General features: G+C 39.4%; 1 protein-coding gene and 1 pseudogene across 4 annotated transcripts in view; both read left to right on the top strand.

The window, feature by feature from the left end:
• Nucleotides 1-6641: 6641 nt before the first annotated feature.
• Nucleotides 6642-25601, top strand: part of NPTN (neuroplastin) — a 78384-nt gene continuing 59424 nt past the window's right edge. For 3 of the 4 annotated variants that reach the window (XM_036456388.2, XM_036456398.2, XM_036456415.2), the window contains exon 1: nt 6651-6913. In XM_036456388.2, the coding sequence (XP_036312281.1) occupies nt 6829-6913 (85 nt within the window). In that variant the 5' untranslated portion in view covers nt 6651-6828. Of the gene's footprint in view, nt 6914-25601 lie in introns of all 4 variants that reach the window. The other variant, XM_036456406.1, reaches the window with a different exon arrangement.
• On the top strand, nt 14110-15771 carry LOC118729150 (annotated as a pseudogene).

The raw sequence follows: 25601 nt of genomic DNA on the forward strand, positions 1-25601 counted from the left end.
AGGTAGGGAGATGCTCATGTGCAGAGAGGAAGTGCGGCCGAATGCCTGGCTGGCGGGAGGGGAAAGGAAGTCCCTGGTTGCACTGAACCCTTTCTGACTGTACTGAACCTCAACCCTGGTCGAAACCCCATGGACCCAGGCTCTTACGGGTGGAGTCTGGACTGTAGAGAAAGGCACCCAGAGACTCAGAGACTGGGAGACCAGGGGAGCTAGGAGCCACAGCGGGCAGGGTGTACAGTAGTGCATGAGTGAGTATGCACAGAGGTCTGACCGCGGAGTTTGCCGCAGCTTCTCCATAGTGGAAGGAGTCAGAAGCTTCAGACTACAGAGACCCAACCCAATTCTGGGCGAACCTCAGGGGCAGCCATGCTCTTGCACAGGGAATCTGGGATGGTTAGGTGGAAACTCAGGCGAGCACATAAGGGCAGGGCTAATGGGAAGTCAAGACTGTCAGCTCAGCCCTGAGACTCCACCCCATCCAAGCTGAGCACAGAGGCCTTTGCAATTTTGAAAGTCTGATCCTATAAGATTGTCTCCAATACAGAAGGTATCCTGGAGTAGACACAGCTGATACATCCAATGGGCATGGAGGTCAATTCCTCCCAGTGATACCAACAACAAACAAGACTTAACTACAATAAGACTGTACACACAGTTCACAAAGGGGAGCACCAAGGGAGGCTGACCCACTGGGCCATATAGGACACCAAACACAGAAAGCGATCCTACCAACTCTGGGAAGCAGCAAAAATGCCGAGACAAAGAAATAGATCTCAAACGAAAGAGATGGAGGAGAATAAAAGATTGGATATAGAGTTCAAAACCATGGTTATAAGGTTTTTCAAGAATTTCCTAGAAAAGGCCGATAAATTTAATGAGACCCAACTAGAAATTAAACATAAACTGACTGAAATAAAAAATATTATACAGAGATCCAACAGCAGACTGGAGGAACACATGAATCAAGTCAAACATTTGAAATACAAAGAGTCAGAGGACACTCCTCTGGAGAAGCAAGAAGAAAAGAGAATCCAGAAAGTTGAAGATAGTGTAAGCATACCATCTTCACTGGGACAACTTCAAGCATACCATCAGAATTATGGGGGTGTCAGAATAAGAGAGAGTGCAAGATACTGAAAACTTATTTGAAGAAATTATGTCAGAAAACTTCCCCCACCTGGTGAAAGAATAGACTTACAAGTCCAGAAGTGCACAGAACCCCAAACAAGAAGAATCCAAACAGGACCACTCCAAGACACATCATAATTAAAATGCCAAGAGCAAAAGATAAAGAGAGAATCTTACAAGCAGCAAGAGAAAAGCAGTTGGTTACCTCTAAGGTACCCATACGACTATCAGCTGATTTCTTAACAGAAACTATGCAGGCCAGAGTGAGTGGCAAGAAATATTCAAAGTGATGAATAGGGAGAACCTACAACCAAGATTACTACATGATCCCTAAATGTTTATGTAACATCATTTTATAATAGTTTACCTGTTTTCCATTCACTTCGGTCTCACTGGCCTTTCTGTTCTTGAACAGGCTAAACTATTAGGAGACTTAGGAGCTTTTGCTTTATCGCCTCTCCTTAGACTTTTCCCCTCATCTCCAGCAAATTTACAAGGTTGGATTATTTATGCTATCAGATCTCAGTTTAAATATTAAGGAACTTTCTAATCATTCACTCTAAAGCAGCCACCCAATATCTATCATATCACCCTGTTTTAATTCTGCAGAGGACTCCTCACTATCTGATTTTTGTTTATTTCTTCATCTATTGAGTTATCTCTCTCAATTAGAATACAGGGAACTTGAGAACAGGGAACTTATCTTTTTCATCACTCTATTCCCTGAAGCTAGGACAAATGTTAACTGATTGATTGATTGATTCCTTCATTCATTAGCAGGAAATGTGTAAAGTTGATATGAAGAAAACTATGAAACTTGACTATAGGAAAAAATAAATCCCTGGATATTTACCTGAAGAAAAAACAAGAACACTATCTCAAAGAGATATATACACCACCATGTTCATTATAACATCCTATATAATAAAAGCTTAATATGTTAAGTGTCTGGGCGACTGGTCTGTCGTTCAACCAATCAAAGTGTAATATGTTAATGACACAGTAAGGCTGCTCAACCACTCGCTATGATGTGCACTGACCACTAGGGGACAGATGCTCTGACTGGTAGGTTAGCATGCTGCTGGGGTCCAGTTGATTGGGACTGAGTGAAATGGGCAAGATACTCCCTGGAGCCCTTCCACAGTTCCTCCCTGGTCCTGATAGTGCACAAGTCGGGTCTCTTGGCCTGGTCTGCACCCTCTTGCAATCCGGGAGCTCTCGGGGGAGGTTGGAGAGCTGGTTTCGGCCCAATCTCGCAGTCCAGGCTGAGAGACCACACTGGTGCCTCTACCAGTAGTTGTTTATAATAGCTAGGATGAGATAACATCCTAAGTGTGTATCAATGGATGAATGAATAAAAAAATGTGATGAAGAAGTTTCTGCATTATTGATAGTTTTTACTTGTCATGTATTTTTTCAACAGAAGTTCAACTGCCATCACATAGAATTTGATGACATTTTCTCCAGGGTAAAAGGATTTCTCATAACGGCAAGTTTTGAGAGTTGATTGGTAACACCATACTAAAAATTTTTCTTCCTCAATCACTTTTGGTAAGAAGCATAGCATAGTTATGGAGAGCAAAGAGTTGGAGTCACAATTGTAGTAACAGCAACTACAATAACATTTATTTTCATTATGGTCAACATTTGAGTGTTCACTGTGCAACAGAACACAACTATTATAAACAATGGACATAAATGCACTCATTTATTCTCTTTATAATGTTACTAGAGGCCCAGTGCACAAAATTCGTACAGGGTGGGGGAGTGTCCCTCAGCCCAGCCTGCACCCTCTCCAATCTGGGACACCTCGAGGGATGTTCAACTGCCCATTTAGACCTGATCCCAGTGGGTATAGTTATGGAGATCCCGGGTGGGATCAGGTCTAAACGGGCAGTCGGACATCCCTCTCACAATCCAGGACTGCTGCCTCCCAACTTCTCACCTGCCTGCCTTCCTGATTGCCTCTAGCTGCTTCTCCTGCCAGCTTGATCACCCCCTAACCACTCCCATGCCAGCCTGATTATTGTCTAACTGCTCCCCTGTCAGCCTGTTTGCCCCCAACTTCCCTCCTCTGCCAGCCTGGTCACCCCTAACTGCCCTCCCCTGCATGGTTGATTGCCTCCAACTGCCCTCCCTTGCAGACCTGGTCCCTCTCAACTGCCCTCCCCTGCTGGCCATCTTGTGGCCATATTATGATAAACGTAGGGGGCAAGATCTTTGACCACATGGGGCAGCCATCTTGTGTGTTGGAGTGATGGTCAATCTGCATATTACTCTTTTTATTAGATAGGATAGAGGCCTAGTGCATGGGTGGGGGCCAGCTGGTTTGCCCTGAAGGGTGTCACAAATCAGGGTGGGTGTTCCCTTGGGGTGTGGGGTGGCCTGGGCGAGGGGCCTGTGGTGGTTTGCAGGCTGGCCATGCCCCCTGACAACCCAAGCAGAGGCCCTGGTATCTAGAATTTATTTACCTTCTACAATTAAAACTTTGTAGCCTGGAGGGGAGCCAAGCCTCCTGCTTGCTCCATGGCAGCAGCCATTTCTGTTTGGATTTGTTTACCTTCTATAATTGAAACTTTGTAGCCTTGAGTGGAGGCCTAGGCTGGCCAGGGTGTGTGCAATGCTTGGCTTCCTCCATTGCCGGGGAAATCCAAGCCTCTCAACTGCTCTGTGGCTGCAGCCTTCTTGGTATAGTGGAGTGATGGTTAATTTGCATATTACTCTTTTATTAGGTAGAACTATCAATAGATGCCTGTTGCAAGAAGATTCCTGCAAGAACAGGGCTTCCAGCGGGCTTCCCTCTTGCCACTGCCACCTCTCCCACCCCCCACCCCTGTGCTTTCCCTGCTGCCTCTGCCCTCCACCCCCCACCCCATGCTTTTTCTCCCACTGCCGCTACCTCGGCTCCCCCCTCCCCTGTCCCTGCTCTTTCCCTCCTGCCACTGCTGCCCAATGCTTTCCCTTTAGCTGCCACCCTGCACTTTTCCACCGCCTGCCCTGCCCACACTTTCCCTCCCGCAGCTACCATGCTTCCTGCTTTCCCTCCCTCTTCCTTCTATGCTGTCTTCAGTCTTCACTCCTTCCTCCCTCAGTGTATGCCATCTTTTTTTGGGTCAATTTATATACTTACTCTGATTGGTTGTGGGCGTAGCGAAGGAATGGTCAATTAGCATTTTTCTCTTTTATTAGTGTAGATGATTTATTAGGTAGGATGATGTTGATATTATCATCAGCCTCATTTGACGGAACATAGGGTTTAGAAAGATTAGGTTATTTTCCTAAATTCACATAGCTTAATAGATTTCTGAGAAGAAATGGTGGTAGTAGAGGTGGTGGGATGAACCTGAATTTCATCTTTCCCTTAACTAGAACAGTCCAGGCTATCCAGTAGGAGAAAACACCTCTGAGTATCAGTAGCTTAATAAATAGACACTACCAGTTCTGTGTGGATTGGCAGTGTTAACTCAGAGACCCTGGATCACGTAAGTTTCATTTTGATACATGCTTTCACCATATGATCACTGATTACCATGTAGGCAAGAGTATACTACAGTGACTGTAACTAAAATGAAATATGTGTGCTTGAAAATGCATTGTAACTAAAATGAAATATGTGTGCTTGAAAATCATTTTTCACATTTCACTGGCCAAAACAAGTAACATGCCATTCTCAATTTTAAGGTAGAAATGCACTTATGCCATGTACCTAGAAGTAGTCAAACCAAACTGTTTGGTATTAATGATTACCACAAACACTTGGACTCTGGGCAGGTCAGGCCTCACTTAGCCTCAGTTCTCCTACCCACAAAATGAGCACAATCGTTTTGTAAGGATCCCTTGTGATATTCAAATAGGGATGTTAGTCACTGTTATGAAAAAGAAAGGTTGCACCCAACCAAAAATTCCCATCTGCTGAAAATCTTGGTGTACCATCACAGGTGGCTCTGGAGCTCTTCATACAGAACTGTCTTCAGAATGGTCTTTGTCCAATCTTTTTTGAAGCGAATGTTTTTGTCACTCACACACCTGAAATTGTGAATGATATAGCATACATTTCAATCAACAACCTGCTATTGTCATAGTCCCAGTCCTGGGTAGAAAGCTCAGTCTGGTACCATCAGCTGTCCAAGTTCATGTTGAAAGATTTTTTACTACTTTGGCTTGAGCATGTGAGCTGGTGGTTGCCCATGTGAGTACTCCTTCCTCTATACTCTGAGCTCTAAGGTTATCAGTGCTGTTTACTTGGTATCTCTCAGTTTCACTCCACAGATCCTCACCAGGATGTCTGATTTGAGTCAGACATAAGCTAAGCCACAGAGATTCCTTTGCCAATGAAGGAATGACAGAGCTGAAGGTAGAACAAAAATATACCCTTAAAAAGAGCAATTCCTGCACTGCTGGGGTGGCTCAGTAGTTGAGCATGGACCTAAGAATCAGGAGGTCACTTCCTGGTTCACAGTTGGATTCCTGGTCAGGGCACATAGTCAGGTTGGGGGCTCATCCCCAGTAGGGGGCAGTCAATCAATGATTCTCACTCACCAATGATGTTTCTATCTCTCCCTCTCCCTTCCTGTCTGAAATAAATAAATAAACAAACAAATAAAGCATTTTCCAAAGTTCCTTGAAAATAGTAGCGACAACTTTGCCAGAGCACTTTGCTGCTCCTCTCCTATGGGTGTTTTTTTTTTTTTAGATTATTCACTCATTTCCTAGACCCTATTATAGACTAGGCTGTGAACTTTGTATGTGCATGCACCACGTTTTCATTTGGGTTTCACAGCAGGTGTGAGAACCTGGTCAATAAATGTTCACTGCTTCTGAAGATTCTTGTGATGACTTCTTTGTAGACTTAGTGTCTAACTAGCAATTACGCTAAACTTTAGGCCCTAAGGTTTTTATGAAGCTAAAACAAGGCCAAAATGCAGGAGGGGAAAATAGAAGGGCGAGGAAAGGAGGACATTTCAGGCAGAGGGAGCAGGTGTACAGGCAGGAAAGCTCAAAGTACCACTGAGCACGGGGACCGTATCACCTCCCAGGAAGGTTTAAACAGTAGGTTAAAGAGGGAGGTTGAAGCTAGATGCTAGTAGAGGGTTGGGGTTTACTGTCAAAGTCCAGAGGAAGTAACCCAGGACTTCCATGGGGCAATGAAAAAAATGCGTAAAAGAAATAGTGGTGCATCAAATACCACAGCCAAGAGCTCCAACAACTGATAGGCAGGATGGGTGGAGAAAACACAGTAGGCTCCTAAAGCTTCCTCTTATTTATGAGCGCTCCAGTTTCACGTAGGTATTAGCTAGCTAAACGCTGACTTCTCTGACCCCGCCCCAACCCGCCATGAGAGCTGGAGGAACCCCGCCTCGCTCCATCACGTGGCCTGAAGCGCCCTTGGTACGTGACCTACCTCAAGCTTGGCCAATCAGCCCCAGTAGGGGCAAACATGCAAGTCTCAGGGGCGGGAACACTAGTTCAGGTCGCCTCTTCTCGCGAGTCTTGCTGCTATCACGCCTCAGCCAAGATCTCGCGACGCTTGGGCGCTGCGGCGGTAGGAGGAGGACGGCGAAGGACGGAGCGGTGTCGCCGCTACTTTCTGGCTCACTCCCTCGCTCTGTCGCCCGCCCCCTCCCTCCCTCCCCTCCCTTTCCCGGCCCTGGCCCGGGCTCCGGCCCCGGCTTTTTTGCTCTTGGGTCTTCTGCAGAGAGGATGTCGGGCTCGACGCTCCCCAGCGCTTTGGTCATCTCGCTGTTGCTGGTCTCCCTCCTCCCAGGGCCAGGCGCCGCTCAGAACGGTAAGCGGGCGCCGGAGCGGCCAGGCCTGAGTTGGTGCCGGAGCCAGGGGGAAGGAGCGGGTGGGAGAGTTTGAGGGGCTGCGGACCCGCGGGGAGAAGAGACGGTCGGGAGTTGGAGGCGCGGGAGTGAGAACTGGAGCCGCGGGGGCGTCGACCCGAGCCCGAGGATACTGCCGGCTTAGAGGCGCCACGTCGTGGGGCTCGTCGCTCCGAGGCAGAGAGGGAACACCCAGGAAGCCAAAGTGGAGAGCTGGAATAGCGGGCGGACGAGGAGGGCACGCAGCTTTTAATGAAGGCGAACGGGAGCCCTGGCCGTGTGGCTCAGTTGGTTGAGCATTTGGCCTGTGCATAGATGCTGATTGGATTCCCTGTCAGGGCTCATCCCAGGTTGCGGGTTCGGTCCTTGGACCCGATGTTTCTCTCTCACATCGATGTTTCTTTCTCTCTCTCCTCCTCCCTTCCTCTCTCTAAAATCAATAATAATTTTTTTTTTTAAATAAAGGCGGCATTTGTGTTTAAGGAGGAAAGGGCGAGTGGTGTCGGCGTGATCTGCAGGAGAGTGGAGGTCTGGAAATCAGGGGGTTGTAGGATTCTGCTGGGTCCCATAAGACAGGTGACATGTTCAAAAAATAAGGGAGGCGTTGGGGGAAAGTGCGTCCAGGAGAAAACTGAGCAGAATGCTAGTGTCCTAAGGAGGAGATGAAAAATCTGGGAGCCATGGATGTGGAGGTGGAGGGAAGGTGGGTGGAAAGCTAAGGGGGTGGGTTGACTGCAGTAGGGGATCTGGGAAGCGCTGCTTAGCTCTAAAGGAGATAGGAAAGATGGGGAAGAAGGCTGGGTTTGCTCAGAAGGGTTGAATGTTGGGCATTCTAGAATAACGGTTGGAAGAGCAAAAAGGAGTTTCTAAATAACGAGAGGAAAAATGAGCAAAGGATGGGGAAGAAGGATTGTAACTGAGATAGGGAAAATATTAAGGAAAGAAGGGTGCCTGTTAGAGACGTGAAGGTGGGTGAAGACAGAAAATAAGGGAAGGGAGTAAAATGCAGGAAGCTGGCAGTGTAGTGTTGGTTTGCAGTGTGGAGGCTATATTAAGGAAGGTAGCAACTGAGTAGTGGCAAGCACTTATGATAGTGATTGGGCCTTTGGGAAGGCAGGGGCACATAGCTGGAACTGCAGTAGGATTGAGGACAGTTACTGGAGAGAGGGAGATGGATGACAGTTTTAAGATCTAGAAGTTTCAAGACATAAAAAAGATTATTTCTGAGAACATAAAAGTATTACCAGGGATGTGTGTAAGTGTAGTGCAAACGAGAGAATTGGATTTTGAGCTGAAGCTCTTTAGAGAAGGTGGAGAAATGGGGAATCATGGTGATACGGGATCTATCCTGGACAGAAAAGATTCTGATTGTTGAAGGCGTGTGTGATAATTCAGCTGCTGAATTGGTATTTCAGATAATTGTGAACAGGTTTCTGCTCTTGTGGAAACAACCTTTAAGAGATTTGAAAATATTTTTATAGGGGAGAATTTATGAGCAGTAGAAGAGAGTGAACAACTTATTTTTGCTAATCCTTCCATGCTTCTTTGTTGTTAGGCTAGATTACTCTTGTTAGAATAGCTGAAATTTAAATGACTCATTTAAAAAAGGTGATAGAGCAAATGGAGTTAAGCATTCTAAGGAGAAATGCAGTCTTAAAATGCTTAAGATTACAGTGAACATTTATCTAATAAAGGATTGAAAAAATATCATGGACTAATTATAAGTGTTTGTTGTACCACATTGGACCGTTCAAGTCCTGTGTATGCTTTGATGGCCTTGAGTTATCACTGCAGGGATCGGGAAGGAAATATTTTCTGTTTATAGCATTGAATGTGTTAAGTATATTGGGTATTTTTCCTGTTTTTCCCCAAAGATGAGGTCACTGTGGAAGGCAGCATAGGGCTAGACTGATTTGTCTTACCAGTTTTTAGTTGTGTGTTAACAATATGACTTAAAGAAGCCCAATATTAATTTGAGCTGTTTGATATGTGGAAATAGCATGGTTTCATTTGGCACCATAGAGGAGATATTCTTGATCTTAACATTAACATCTTTAATCTCTGCTAGCATAACATCTTTCAATGACTGATAATATAGCAGAATTGTTTCTTAGCAACTAAAGCAAGATTTTTGGATAGGCCTTCAGACTTATCTGGCAGTTCTAAATATGGCATAGTGCATCCTTTTTCTTGAAATGGCTTAAGTTCAGTCACATGACAAGACTGGTAAAGTGAAGCTGAGTTGCTAGTTGACCCAAAGGATTATGTAAATTTAATTAATGAAGATATGGCTATTTGAGTTTGAATCCACATAGGTAAGGATACTTAAAAAAAACAACTTTCTATAGCATAGTAAGATTCAAACTTCTATTAGTAATAGCCCTATAGAGTGACCTCAGGTCAAGGAGTTTGTATTTTTTTTTTTTTAATTTTAAGTAAAAAATTAGAATATGTTTATCAGACTTTTCAAAACTGTCATTCTTGAGATGTTTTTGTTTAAAGTTCCAGAAGCATTTACTTTGTCCTCAGTGATACTAGGGTTGTGAGAACTAACTGAAGCAAGGTTCTGAAAGAAAAGGTGAAACTAAACTCCCAGGTGAAAAAAAATAGAGAATGTCTGTAGATGTGAGGGTGATCTACTGCACTGTCTGTTCCGACAGCAAGGATTCCTTTCTCGTATCCCTCCAGAGCTCTGCAGTGGAGCGTGCTTCTCAGCTTGGACAGGACCCTCTTCTGTTAAAGCAAAAATTGATACAGTGCACATGTAACTGGAACTCTACTAGAACTTTGTCAGCTTTATTTCATTTGATTCACTCAATGTCAGCTAATGGTGTATGCTCTGTACCACACAGGGTCCTCTGGAGTTAGATGGTTAGATCCCAGTCCCTTTATTCTTTAGTGGTATGATCATGGACAAGTTATTTAATATTTAATTCTCTTGACTCTTGATTTCCTCATCTTCTCTGATGTGGGTTGGACCTGGTGAAGAACCAAGGCAGTGGCAGTGACTCCAGAGGTGGAGGAGTCTGTGAGTTTGTATTTTCTTTATATATTTTATTGAGGTTTTTTTTTTTTTTTTTTTTTTTTTTTTTTTTTTAACAGAGAGGAAGGGAGAGGGATAGAGACTTAGAAACATCAATGAGAGAGAAACATCGATTAGCTGCCTCCTGCACACCCCCTATTGTGGATGTGCCCGCAACCAAGGTACATGCCTTTGACCAGAATCGAACCAGGGACCTTCTGTCCTTCAGGCTGACACTCTAGCCACCAAGCCAAACCGGTTAGAGTTGTATTTTCTTAAAGTGCTTCAGAAATGGATATCATGATGTTGAAATGTTAGAGTATCTATTTAAAATGATGACTTAAAAAAACAACAACACCCAAACCTTTATGTTTCTGGATTGGATATGTGGTAGTTTAAATTGAATATAGATATTTTTCAAAAGGTCTGTTTCATTATTCATAAAAGGAAGAATTTGAACTGGATGACCCTCAAGGTCTCTTCCAGCTGTGACCCATTACCATAGAGATTCAAGACTTTCATTCAGATTTGGTTTCTCATCCAAATATTTAAACTTGTAGGATGACAGTTGTTGTTGTTGTTTTTTTTTAAAATATATTTTATTGATTTTTTACAGAGAGGAAGGGAGAGAGATAGAGAGCTAGAAACGTTGATGAGACAGAAACATGGACCAGCTGCCTCCTGCACACCCCCTACTGGGGATGTGCCCTCAACCAAGGTACATGCCTTTGACAAGAATCGAACCAGGGACCTTTCAGACTTCAGACTGACGCTCTACCACTGAGCTAAACCGGTTTTGGCAGGATGACAGTTTTAAGTAAAATCTTTAAAGTTGATTTTTGTATGTAATAAGATAAATGTAGTTCATTATAAAGGAAGAAACTTGTCCTAAAAGTAACCCTCCTATTTAGACTTAAAATTAAAATTAAATGAATGTAAGCCAAGCATCATTATATGGTAGTCGAGAGCATAGTCTTTGGATCCTGACATACCTGGATTTGAGTCCCAACTCGCTGTAGCTAAGTGACCTTGAGTAAGGTGCTTAATACTTTCAAGCCTCAGTTTTATCATCTGTAAAATATAAATTTTTTAATATTTATAATGTCAGTCCCATAGGGATGGTATGAGGATTAATGAGATAATGGCCATCAAGCACTTAGATTTCTGCCTGGTATATAATCTCAGTAGGGTTTATATTTTTACAGTTAACAGAACTGTACATACTAAATACTCGCTCTCAATATTGAATAAATGTTAGCTATTAATACTATAATACTTTAAAAAGTAGCATTATTAATTAGTTATTTTTTTATGTATATATTGAACATTTGATTGTTAATGCTGTCATCTTGAATGCAATTAAGTAGGCTATTTGAAGGTCCCAGAGAGTTGCACTTTTGCATATGTAACTTTAAGAAAAGTGAGAAGCAAACTGCAATTTCAGATTCTGGTGAGGAAGTTTGCATTTTTATTTCATTGTCTTGGAATAAATAAGCCTCCCGTCTCTTAGGCAACTGACCAAAGTGTCACTACTGACATGATGGAGCACCCAAGCATGAGAAATTAGTTAGGGGTCTAGGATGGAAAGGTCATGTTACTATATCGAGATCTGTTGGTGGGCTCTTAGTGTTTGTTTTTCAAGGTTACTGAATTCATATTAGTGATGCAGATGGTTTTAGACATAGGTCTGACTTTGAGTGAATTTTACAAATGCTCATGAGAAATTAGACTGTTTTGTCTTAAAGGAATCCTTTATTTTTCTCAATACAATTTTGATATGAAATATTTTCTGTTGTGGAGTATACAACTTGACAGTAATAAAAGGCAAATTGTTATTTTATTATTCTTACTTAAAAAATAACTGTTTAACTGGGCCTGCAAAGATGACCATGTTTGATTAGAAAAGTACTCTGTCATTTTGGACATTGTTTTTCATTTATTTAGTTCCTTCCTTCCTTCCTTCCTTCCTTCCTTCCTTCCTTCCTTCCTTCCTTCCTTCCTTCCTTCCTTCCTTCCTTCCTTTCTTCCTTCCATTTATTTATTACAGTGTTACATGTATGAGACCATATTCCTCCATTGCCTCCCCCCCCCCCCCCCCATCTCCCCTCTCATGCCCTCACCTCCCTATTGTCTGTGTCCATTGGTTATGCTTTTATGGATTGAGGTACTTTTCAAAGTAAGATGTTTCATATGCAAAAATCTGAAACTTTGTTGGATGTATAAAATGGTGTGTTTTTATTTATTTGTTTTAATCCTTACCTGAGGATATGTTTTTATTTATTTTTAGAGTGAGAGGAAGGGAAAAAAAGAGAGGGAGAAACATCGATGTGAGAGGGAAACTTTGATTCACTGCCTCTCACAGGTGCCCTGACCAGGGATTGAACCCACAACCTAGGTATGTGCCCTGAACCAGATTGAACCTGCAACCTTCTTGGTGTATGGGGACAGCGCTCCAACCAACTGAGCCACCTGGCCAGGGCAAAGGTTCCTTCCTTCCTTCCTTCCTTCCTTCCTTCCTTCCTTCCTTCCTTCCTTCCTTCCATCCATCCATCCATCCATCCATCCATCCATCCAATTTGGGAAGGAGATAAGGTGCTGATTTCTATACAAATGTATGTAGAAAAACAACGAATAACTATGTTAAGTAACATGCAAGGGAGTGTTCAGTAAAAGTTTGAATAAAGTTTTGCAAAGACATTTTAAAAGAAGTGAATTCTGTGAAAAATATACTGATGCATTCTATTCAGTTCTTTACAGTGAGAACACAATCTGGACAGGGTCAGAAGTGGAGAATGAAGTTGTAAGAGAAAGGGGAAGAGAAGAAAGGCTATAGTAGTGCTAGGAGAAAAGCAGGAAGTAAGAATGAGGAATGAATTTTATTTTATTTTTATTCTAAAAAATTATATTTTGTGTATATATATATATGTGTGTGTGTGTGTGTGTGTGTGTGTGTGTGTGTGTATATATATATATATATATATATATATATATATATATATATATATATTTTATTTTATTTTTATTTTACAGAGAGGAAGAAGGAGGGATAGTTAGTGAGAAACATCCCCTATAGGAGATGTGCCTGCAACCAAGGTACATGCCCTTGACTGGAACCGAACCTGGACCTTTCAGTCCACAGGCCAATGCTCTATCCACTGAGCCAAACAGGTTAGGGCATGAATTTTACTTTTTGAGGAGTATCTGGAAAAATAAAACCTATCATAAAGACTAAGGAGACAAAGGATCTCTAAAGTAAATTCACCCATCAAAATTAAAATAATAGTGCAAATTATGTCATGTGAACAGTTGGCTTTCAGTGTGTCTCTCTAAACATTTTATATGAATTTTTAAAAATGCCATTGATATGGAGTTTAATTTTAACCACCTTAGATAAATGCTTTATAAAATTTGTGAGGTTTTGTGAAATTACTTTTTCCCCAGAATTCCCAATTTTAGTTGGTAAGGATTAGCTTTGGGGAGGCAGGAGACCTCTGCAGTTGACTAATTGATTATAAAGTATTGCATTTAATAGGTATAAATTTATTTCTGAATATGAAGTGAAATACTCTGGTGATCCTATATAAAAAGATTAATCTAGTGATATTGATGTCTAAATTTAAAAAATTGAGTAAATATATAAATAAAATTTCTGTTTTTCAAGAGTTTATTCAGTTTAGGAGAGTGAGCCAAAATTTGTACATAACTTCAACTTACTGTTATCTAAGATGGAAAGTAGGCTTAACTTTCTTTTTTGTTTGCTTCTGTATATATACAACATATACATTTATTAATCCAACCTATTTAAGTTGAGATTATTTTTATCTAATCATTCAAAACTTTTAATTGTTCTTTTGTGTGGAAATGGAGTTTACTGAATATTCAAAGAATTTCCTAAGTTTCTACATTTATTTGCATACAGTAAGTTAGTGGCAGACATAGTTAATGTTCTTCAGGCACCACTCATTTTTTTGTTTTGTTTCTGATTTTTGTAGTGTTTCAAATTAAAATAAAAACAAAGAAAACAAAACACCTCAGTCTTATCTATTAAAGGAGACTGGTCAGCTTTGATGGAAACAGTGTGTGTTAAGTTTCTTGTATTAAAAAGTACTGAGTGACTCTTGCCTTTTGGCCACCGACATGCCATCCAGACTGAGGAAGACCTGGAAACTTTGGGTCCACAGCCACATTCCACTGCCCCATCGGCAAGCACAGGAAGCACCTGGGGGCTGGTGGCTTGCATCATCACAGGATCAACTTCGGCAAGTATCATCCAGGTTACTTTGGGAAAGTTGGTATGAGGCATTACCACTTAAAGAGGAACCAGAACTTCTGCCCAACTGTCAACCTTGATAGACTGTGGACCCTGATCAGTGAGCAGAAACGGATAAATGTTGCCAAAAGCAAGACTGGAGCTGCTTCTGTCATTGATGTGGTGTGATTGGGCTACTACAAAGTTCTGGGGAAGGGAAAGCTCCAAAACAGCCTGTCATTGTGAAGGCCAAGTTCTTCAGAAGAGTTGAGGAGAAGATTAAGGGTGTTGATGGGGCCTATGTTCTGGTAGCTTGAAGATTCATGGAGGGAAGTTAATTAAAATGTCCACAAGCAAAAAAAAATAAAGTACAGAGTGGTAGTAATTAATAATTAGTTGTATTTTTATTTATCTTTTGTATTTTTAAAAGACCTCTAAATCTCTCCATTGTAGTTCAACAAAATAACCAGAGTGTTAACCTTAATTAAATCTGGGAAAGTTCCTAGATTAATAATCCTTGCATTTTTTAAAACAATTATGGACTAACCTTTTTTCTAAATCTTAATTCTTATGATATGCTTTATGGTATTTTCCAGAGGTATATCAATTTACATATGCTTCCTTTACTTTGTTTATCTCAATTTAAATTATTGTTTCACCCAAGTATTGCTTCAAATTGACTATGAATTGTAAATGAGTTGATGTGATATCTGAAAAGTGTTAGTGTTCTATATACAATATTATGTAAGGTTCTATTATTAGAAAACATTATGTTCTAAATTATACCAATAGCTGTAGTCATATCCAAATGTATTTCTCACTTTCTTAAAATGATTAAATATAAAATACAAGGCAAAATGTCAAGTCCTATTCTAATAGAATAACAAAGCAAAATGTTCCATATGCTAAAAAACAGATAAGAGTGTGGTTCCATATATAAATTATTATGCTATTGATTTTTTTTTCTTCCTGAATGTATTTGAAAACCACTGGACTAGATGATGTCTAAATTTTCTTACAATTCTAAAATTACACAACTCTATTTATTGGCTTTTCAGCTTGGGTACTGCCTCTAATAGGTACAGGGCTTGGAGAATACTTGCTGTTTTAATAAGTTGTTAGAAACTTGTTTTTTAGAAATAAGAAAAATGACTTTGAGGCTTTCATGTTTTGAAATCCAACTTCCTATAAACCTTCTTCAGACAATAGTTGCAGCTCTTGTTTCAAGGAAGGCAGAATGGTGTCTGTTACAGAGATCTCATAGTGTGAATTAAATAATTAAGAAATGAAAATCACTGCTAGGTAGATAGATATTTTGTGTTCTCTCTGTTGATTGAAAAGTAATTGACTATTGAAGAGGCAATAAAGAGACAGTGCAGAACACTTAATTATATTTTTATGTATGTATCTTTTGAGGATGTTTGTTTTCTATTTATGACTTAGTTTCTCCTTTCCCTTTTTTATTTTTAAAAGATCTCTAAACCTCTCCATTGTAGTTAACAAGACAACCAAAGTGTTAACCTTAATTAAATCTGGGGAAGTTTCTAGATTAATATTACTTATAAACAGTTTGTAAAAGTCTCAAATTATATATTTACTCATGTTCCTTATTTATATCTGTTGGGTCCATTTAATTGCCCCTCTTTATTTTTACATTTTTTGTTATAATTTCATCTAAACAGTAGAAAGTGTGTGTGTGTGTGTGTGTGTGTGTGTGTGTAGGAAGCTAATATGCAAGATGTCCCCACAAAAGTTCAATTGGGAGACTGGGAGTTCTTTCGCTTGCTATGACGTGCATTAACCACCAGGGGGCGGTGTAGAACAAAGGAAGGCCCTGATAAGCCCTGATCACCTGCCAGGCCTAGGGACCCTACCCATGAATGAATTTTGTTCACCAGGCCTCTAATAATGTAATAAACTCCCATGTAATCATCATCTAGTTTAAAGAATAATCAGCCACATCATTGCTGTTTATTAATGTAAAAATAACCCAAAATGTTAACATTACAAACTAACATTTTCTAGATACTGTAACATATTCATATGTAATCATGGTGAAATGATTTTAAAAATCTAAAAGCTGTTTAGTAAAAGGCTTTCAAACTTTTGTTTATGGGCTAGAGAAATAGATTTTATTTATGACTAAATATGTGAAACAGTACTTATCCTTTTTAGTAGTATATTTAAAAATTGTGACCTGAATTAATTTTATAATTCATTAATTGGTCAGACATTTTAAAAAATAGAATTTTCAAGTATTGAGTAGTTTTGTTTTTTTTTGTTCTGTATTTTTACTAGAGGCCCAGTGCATGAAATTCATGTATAGGTAGGGTCCCTAGCAGCTGCCAGCTGCCAGCTGGAGCCTCCTTTCCCTGCTCCCTGTTGGGGCCTTGCTTTGTTCTGTGCTGCCACCTGGTGGTCAGTGCACGTCATAGCGAAGATTGAACTCCTGGTCGGTGGAACTCTCGAGGGGACACTTTGCATATTAGGCTTTAATATATATATAGATACCCTATATAGTCTGGAACAATTTGAAAATTTTTGTAAACCCAGTAAAGATTTTCATGAGGCATTTATCAGTAACATCAACATGTACTGTTACTAGTCATTTTAGTAAAGAAAATACATTTTAGTAAAGTATTATTGAATTAGTACATTTGCCATTACATAATTTTGATATTTGTTAACCCTATTTGAATTTGGGAAAAAAGGGAACTACAGTATTTGAATATCATAATCAAAGCATAAGTTTTCCAGTAAGTTTAATTGTTCTTTCTTTTACATTAGAACTTAGGTTCTTTATTCCCTAGACCCTGTCTTGAATTCCCTAGCCCCTGTTGAATATGGAGGCTGCGAGGCTACAAATTTATTCTGAGCTGAATATTTATTCTGATGCTGTTGTCTGAGGCACAATTTCTGATGAGTACAGAATGACTTGAACACTGGCCGAAGAGAAGTGGAACCATCACTGAAGAACCATTTGCCTTTCTTGTTTAAGTTCTAGAGAAGATTATTTTCTCATTTTTAGACATTGTTTCTTGGAGGAAATAAAGGCAACAAGATGTCTAGAGTTGGTAATTGTGAAATACTTCTCAATTCATAGATTGAAGGAAAGTACTATATTTAACTTAGGATTTTTTGATTGAAGGAATATGTTAAGTTTAAATAGGAGTTTTTTATTACACAAGTTTAGCAGGTTGGAAACCATTGGGAAGCAACTGGAAAAAATAGCATAATAAGCTCCAGCATTGAAATTATTTGTTAATGCTGAATCTCAAGTCATTAATCAAGGAAGATGAAATAAATGGCCCTAATGCAAACCAGGAAACTGCTACCTGGAAAAAAGCAACTATAGAGATTTCAAGTAACTTACAGTGAACTGTAATTGAATTACATTTAGACAAATAACATAGTGATCACATATCAAAATTATTATTAACAGTGTAATTTTGCACGTAGGATTGAACTCCAAAAAACATTTTCAACTACATTTAAGGAAAGTTGCAGATCATTCTACATAGATGGTAGGTAGCATAAGATTTAGGAGAAAAGCCTGAGCAATTAAAATTAGGAAAAGGGAACACTGGAGCCGGGGGAGGGGGAGGGAGGGCCAGGGGGGAGATGTGATTATCTATTAATACCTTCAAGGTAGCAGTATAAATGAAGTAAGGGAATTAGGCAGTCTCCAAAGATGGATGAGATGTATCAAAGAGCAATGGCCTAGAGCACAGGGAAGAAAAGCATAACTTTAGTATCAAGAAGATGATTTTAATGAAACTAGCAGAAGAATAGAGTTATTTGTACTCAGAGTCATTATAAGTAGGACAAAGAGCTGGTTGAGAGGGACTTCATATATATCTAGTACAGTATATGCAACCCATCAGTACTGTACTATTTTTTTTCCTAAACATAAATACCTATAATAAAGTTTAACTTATAAGTTAGGCAATTTTTAAAAAATATAATATATTTTATTGATTTTTTACAGAGAGGAAGAGAGAGGGATAGAGAGTCAGAAACATGGATGAGAGAGAGTCATTGATCAGCTGCCTCTTGCACACACATTCCCCCCCTCCCCCCCCCCACACACACACTGGGGATGGGCCCTCAACCAAGGTACATGCCCTTGACAGGAATCGAAACCTGGATCTTTCAGTCTGCAGGCCGAAGCTTTATCCACTGAGCCAAACTGGTTTTGGCTAAGTTAGGCAATTTAATGGGTAGAAGATTCATTCTTTTTGTTGTTGACATTAATCCTCAACGGAGGATATTTTCCCCCCATTGACTTGTAGAGTGGAAAAGAGAAGTAGAGGGGGAGAGAGAGACATACTGATTGGTTGCCTCCTATATGTGCCCTGACCAGGTCTGGGGATCAAACCTGCAACCCAGATGGGTGCCCTTGACTGGGAATCAAACCCATGACCCTTCAGTTCATGGGCTGATGCTCCAATCACTGAACCACATGGCTAGGGTAGAAGATTCATTCTTAACTACAATAGATCTTAGAAACCTCAGCATTTTTTTTCTTTTTAAATTGAGAATGAACTTTCACTTAAAGGGAACACTTTAAGACTTCGGCAGATTTGAATTGCCAGCATTACTGCTCTTGTGCTTGGTGCCATTATTAAGAAAATAAGGGTTTCTTGAACATATCAGGACAGTCCCATCTGATAACCCAGATGACTACTGAATAACTGATGGGTTGCATGTACAATGTGGTTATTCTAGACTAGGATAATTCACACCCTGAGAGAAATCTGGCAGGATGATGGTAGATTTCATTACAATGCTCAGAAGAGCATGCAGGTTTAAAGTTTATGAATTATTTATTTCTGAAACTTTCCATTTTAACATTTTCAGACCACTGTTGATCATGGGTAACTGAAACACAGAAAGTGAAACCTTGGATAAGGGGGACATACTGCACTTGTTTTAGGAGCTCAATAGGAGAAAAAAGCATTATGGAAATCCATATGGAATAAAATGGACTTTCAAGAAGTTTTGATGGGTTCAATTATTAGTTTGTGTTTAACTCTATAGTTCTTTGATTATGAATTCCAGAAAAATGGTAGATTAACTTTGGAATTCATTAAAATGAATTTCAATTCTGTCTTGTAGTACTTGCCCGTGACACAGGCTGTGAAAGAATTCACAACTACAAGAAGAGATGAATGCAGGGAAGTTTATTTTACTTTCCCCAAAGGAAAAGGGCCAGTGCATTGCTAATGAATAAAAAGGCAAATAACAAGAACTCCCACATTTAAATCTTTGGACAAGGAAGAGAGGGGGGTTTTAGGCTGCTGCTCTTGACATCAGGGGTGTTGTCTTTGTTAGTTCTTCAGGAGACAATCCTGGCAGATGTCCTAGGGAGGGGTCTCATTAATTTTTTCCCAAAGATTAAAATGTTCTCTCAGCAAAAGTTATGAAGAGTTCAAAAGAGGCTTGTTTAAGGGGAAGGGGTAAGGGAACTTTTATTAATTATCCCTGAGTTGTAAAATCAGCTGGGAGGAAAGGTATGTATGCAAGAATGTAACCTTGAGAGTAGTTGATCTTGTCTCCCTCAGTTTGAACAGAGGGGCTGTTTGAACCAGAGGAGCCAACAATCTTTGGATTTAATTATCAGGTGCTTCTCATAAATTGTGGAATGCTATAGCAAAGAAAAAGAAAGGCCCCCTTTCCCCCATCCTAACAATACTTAAAACAGGGTTCTGTTTATTATATCTTTCAGAAGTAACTTTTTTGTTTAGTTACCAAAAACATAGGCTATGAATTATTTCCAATCTGTGTTTAACTCAGAAAAGCCTAAGTTTCATGAAAGTTCACTCACTATGGCTCTTGGAAATTAGGCTTGTTCTTTTTTTAATGGTAAATGTCACCTATTAAGAAAGCCTTATCATGTGGAAAAGAACACTTCCATACCAATTCTAAGACTTTAGTCAGAATTCTGATGGAAGCTGTTTATTCTTTATGAGTGGGAGCTGGTGCTGTAATATTTTGATATAGATGGGGGCACAATTTAATTAGTTCAGAGAGTGTAGAGTTGCCAGATGAAATGCTGGACGCCCAGTTATATTTGAATTTCAGAAAAACAATTTTTTATCTTTTTCTTTTTTTCTTTCTTTCTTTTTTTTTTTTTTTTTTTTTTTTTTTTGCTAAATTTGGCAATCCTAGGAGAATGTCTTTTATTGTTTATTTTGGCTATCCATTTAGAACTTAAGTGACAAAGAGTTTTGCAATTTGGTGAGTTTTTATGTATTAAAAATTGTTTAAAAATAAGTTTATATAACAAAATTATGTTACACTGCAAACTTTGTATGAGAAAATGTAGTTTAGAGTAGTAGTAGTATTTTTCTGGCTATGTTGCATTTATATATATTTTCAATTCTGTTCTTTTTATTTGACAGACTAAGCTTTTCATTTATTCTCTAAAAGTTAATGTTTTCAGGAATGATGTGAGCAGAGGGCATCAGACTGTTTTTCTTTTTTTAATTTTAGTATTTCCCCATTTCTCTCCTTACCAAAAAGATGTTAAAATTTAGGGCTGTTGCCTGAGGGTGTATGATAAAGATGTTTCTGAGACTGTTGGTTCAAGAATTATCCTTTTTCGGGTTTTTGCTTAGGGGCTTGTAATATATTTGCATTCTTGGTTTGGAAAAAGAGGTATGAATGAAGTTTGACTGGCCATGCCCTTTTCTTCCTAGTGGGTTTAGAATTTCATTTGTTGAATTGTGACCTTGATTTAGGGAGTTAAAGAAAGTGGATGTTAGCTTTGCAGACTAGGAATGTGATATATTTATCGTTAAGTTTCAATACTAAGAAAACTCATGGTTTCATAAGCTTTATTATAAGGCCTTTAACCAGAGATGTGTCACTGCTTTTTGGTAATTCAGTGTAAGATATACCTTCTTTCCTTTTGGTACGAACCATGGTGCAATGGTTGTAAGAATAACAAGAACGGGCCGAGACTGGTTTGGCTCAATGGATAGAGCGTCGGCTTGGGGACTGAAGGTTCCCGAGTTCGATTCCGGTCAAGGGCATGTACCTTGGTTGCGGGCATATCCCCAATGGGGGGTGTGCAAGAGGCAGCTGATCAAAGACTCTCTCTCATCGATGTTTCTAACTCTCTATCTCTCTCCCTTCCTTCTGTATAAAATCAATAAAAAATATATATTTTTTTTAAAAAGAAAAAAGAATTACAAGAATTGAATAATCTAATAGGTTCCAGAGTGAGTGATAATTGATACTGTTGTGAATAACCTTGTTGGTTATTAGTTAACTGGAAAGAAGCTAAGGGAAGGCCAAATAGACATATCCCCAGTAAAGTCTGTGTGACTTAGGGAAGGTACACATTTGCAGTCACACTTGGGAACAGGTTCATTGGCCAAAATAGGCATGGCCACTGCAAGCAAAGGAAGATCAGATACATAAGCTCTCTTTTGCTCTCTCTTACTTGTGCTTGTCTCCTATGCTCCTGCATCCGCCCATACAGTGGACTGATGGACTGGAACTAGCCTGATGCTGTGGGGGACCCAACTCCACCAAGGAAAATAAACTTTGGACACTGGCTTTGCCTTTAGTTAGCTCTTCTGAACCCCTGGTTGCACTTCTTCTGGTACTGGTTAAGGAAAATGGAACTTTAGGAATGCAGGGATGTGATTCTATGCAAATAAAAATTACTCATTCTCCCGTGCAAATCTTAGAAAAATTCTTTTTCTCAAGATATTGTAAGAATCCAATACCCAACAACACCCAGTGGGAAAAGGATCCCTCACTTCCACTGATAGACACCCCACTTCCACCTACAATAACATTAACTAACATAAATGTAATCAAAACTATACTTATACATATTTATTTGAAATATATTTAAGCATCTTGAGTATAAAAATCATAGTTTTTATGAAATTGAAATATTAATGTAGTTTAAATTTGATTTTTAAACTCTGTTGGAGTCAATATAACAGAATAAGTAAGTTGATATGCTCTGTCGTCATTGTAAATGTAAAATGTAAATAAAAATTATGTTAGCCGAAACTGGTTTGGCTCAGTGGATAGAGCACCGGCCTGCGGACTGAAAGGTCCCGGGTTCGATTCCGGTCAAGGGCATGTACCTTGGTTGCGGGCACATCCCCAGTAGGGGGTGTGCAAGAGGCAACTGGTCGATGTTTCTCTCTCATCGACGTTTCTAGCTATCTCTTTCCCTTCCTCTCTGTAAAAAATCAATAAAATATATTAAAAAAAAAAAAAAGATCTGAGTTTAGCCACCATGATTTAAAAAAAAAAAATTATGTTAAAAGGGTAATTTTATGGGAAATGTAGTTGAGTGGAAAGAGCACTGGAAAATTCTATTTCCATTTTAATTCCTTTGTTTCTATTTTTAAAATTACTATAATCCTTAATCCATAGGGTTTTCATGAGATTAAATGATACTGTATGGGAAAGTGCTTCTTAAACTGCTATATTGTAAAGTGGCATGTTTGTATATTTTCAAGTTATGTGCCTGGCACTTATAAGTGTTCACCTTTAATAAGTTAACTGAAACTCCTGTAGTTCATAGGAAAGAAAAGCGGAAAATAAAGTACTAAAGAGAAGGACCAGATTATTTAAAGATTGGTTTTTCTGACAAATGATGACTATATCATAAAATGTGCATTTCACATGGTTGGTAGCAGACTAGTCTTTTCACTGAATTATCTACTTACACTAGGAAAGGTTGATACTGAATTTCTATAATTTTGCCTTCCAGTATTGCTCTCATCTCAAGTTAAATCTAGTTATAGGGACACCCTGTTCTCCTCATCTCCTATTGTCTCCCTCCTCTAAGTACATGACAGAAAGTAAACTCAAGTATCTATCTTATGTCTTCTTTTTATAATACATTTTTGTATTTCCCATTACTATCCTGAAGTGAAATTCACTATATGTTAACTAAGAAAGAAAATATAATGCTCTAAATGTAATATAAAGGGGAAATAACACAATAAAATACGTAGTTTTAGTCTGTAAATGCTACAGAGGAAGACAATGAAGTTTATACTCATATGTATAAAAACCAAGAATGTGATAGCTACAAATGCTCACTGATAGAGTTGTGCTGTTGTAGTGATTCAGAAACTATAGGTGACATTGCTATTCAAGATGTGATCTTCTGAAAAGGTGAACAACTGTTGGTAAAGTTCCAAATGAAACAAAGTACAATGTTTTCTCACTTTACAAAGTAATGGCATTCTGGGAAAAACTGAGTGATGATTAAAAACCATGCAATAATACATTGTGGTATACTGGTATTTAAAACTTATTTTGGTTCTAGGCTCAGAACAAGTTTTTCATCTTAAATGTCATTTCAAGGTTGTACAGGAAGAGGGGGCAGTCCCCCCCCCTTTTTTTTTTAAAGAGAGAGAGGGGGCGGGGAGAGGAGAGAGAGAGACAGACAGACAGACATAAATGTGAGGGAAACATCAGTCGTCTCCCTCATGCTCCACGACTGAGGATTAAACCCACAACCCTTTGGGTGTATGGGATGACATTCCAACCAACTGAACCACGTAGGCCAGGCAAGGGGACAATTCTTTGTGGTATAAGACTTTTCCTACTTTGGGGTACTGAGGATCGATCCCTGGTTCAAGTCAACTAAAGGCCAGTAGTACCATCTCAATTATTGTGTCCACCAAAAATAGACACACAAATTTCCAAAATGCTCCATAAACGGCAGAGCAGCCTCTGTAAGAATATCTCCATTTTGTCCCTGCACTTATAAGTATCCTTTGATACAGGATTATTGCACATAGTTAGTTCCCAGGACAACCACTAGTCAAAGCTACAACTCTATTAGAAATGGAAAGGCAAGTAGAATAGCTATTCACTTGTTTTGATTCTTTTTTAAAACATGCTTTAAAGCAGGTATTGTAAAATGATTTACTGCAAGAGCTACGCAAAAGACGTTTGCTAAACTGGAAAATACAATACATGCTTTGACTGAAAACACTGAAAGTTGAATTTTTAAAAATATTTTGCTGGTTGCCCAGCAGGTGTGGCTCAGTTGTTGAGCATCTTCCCAGCAGGTTGCTGGGTCAGTTTCCAGTCAGGGCACATGCGGATTCCATCCATGGTAGTGCAGGAGGCAGCTGATCAATGTTTCTCCCTCACTGATGTTTCTGTCTCTCCCTCCTTCTCCATTCCTCTCTCTCAAGTCAATAAAAACATATATAAGATAAAATAAAAATACTGGGCTGACTGGCAGACCTTGAGCGACAGATGAATAATTACTCTGACACGTTTCTGTGAAAGAGAGAGGACTAAGGGACTGCTTGGCTTAAGAAACCAAACAGCTCCATTCACCTGCTTCCTTAGGCTTTTATTGAAGCAACAGCTTGAATTAAAATTAACTTCTAGATATTATCAGCGGGGTAAGTAATCCTGGAGAAAACAGATGCATCTGCAGTGCCCTTTAAGCAAGGACATTTAAAGACGAAACATAAAGATTCCAGTAAAGCACCCTGGGACTCAGACTTGTTTGGAAAAGTCAAGGCAGAGTCTGCTGCCTTTGGCAAGGTCGCCCTAGAGGCCTCCGACCTTTTGGAGATTCCTCCTTACAGACTTTCCAACCAAGTCTCGTGCTTCTCCAAACTGCTAGTCAAATAAAACTGTCAGAGGGAGCCCATTTTGCATCCTCTTCACCAAAGAATTATATTATGAATATAATATACTATTGAAGCCTGAGAGATTGGATTGGAGACCTGGTTTTTGGCAAGTCTCTTACTCAGGTTCCTCATCTGTTTATTGGAAATTATATTCCACAGGGTAGTGGTTATAATGAGATGGTGTACATAAATCACCAGCAGATACCTACCATAAGTATGTGCTTGATAAGATTTTCTTTTCTAGCACTACCGTGTTTCCCTGAAAATAAGACATCCTCCGAAAATAAGACCTAGCGCATGGAAAGATAAGACATTCCCTGAAAATAAGACCTAGTGCAACTTTGGGAGAAAAATTAATATAAGACACTGTTTTATTTTCGGGGAAACAGGGTAAAATAGTTACCTTGGTTTACTTAAACAACAACAAAAAAATCACAGAGCCCTGACCAGTTTGGCTCAGTGGATAGAGCATCAGCCTGTGGACTGAGGGGTCCCAGGTTAGATTCTGGTCAAGGGCATGTACCTTGGTTGCAGGCACGTTCTCAATGGCGGTGTGCAGGAGGCAGCGGATTAATGTTTCTCTCTCATAGATGTTTCTGGCTCTCTATCCTCCCTTCCTCTCTGTAAAAAATAAATAAAATATATTAAAAAAAATCACAGATATTAAATGCATTTATTCACATTAAGTGATGAGAAAAGTACACATTCACATTTGATAAGTTTATTCTTCCTTAAATATC

This window comes from Pipistrellus kuhlii, unplaced genomic scaffold (genome assembly GCF_014108245.1).
Source record: "Pipistrellus kuhlii isolate mPipKuh1 unplaced genomic scaffold, mPipKuh1.p scaffold_m20_p_1, whole genome shotgun sequence".
NCBI classification, from domain to species: domain Eukaryota; kingdom Metazoa; phylum Chordata; class Mammalia; order Chiroptera; family Vespertilionidae; genus Pipistrellus; species Pipistrellus kuhlii.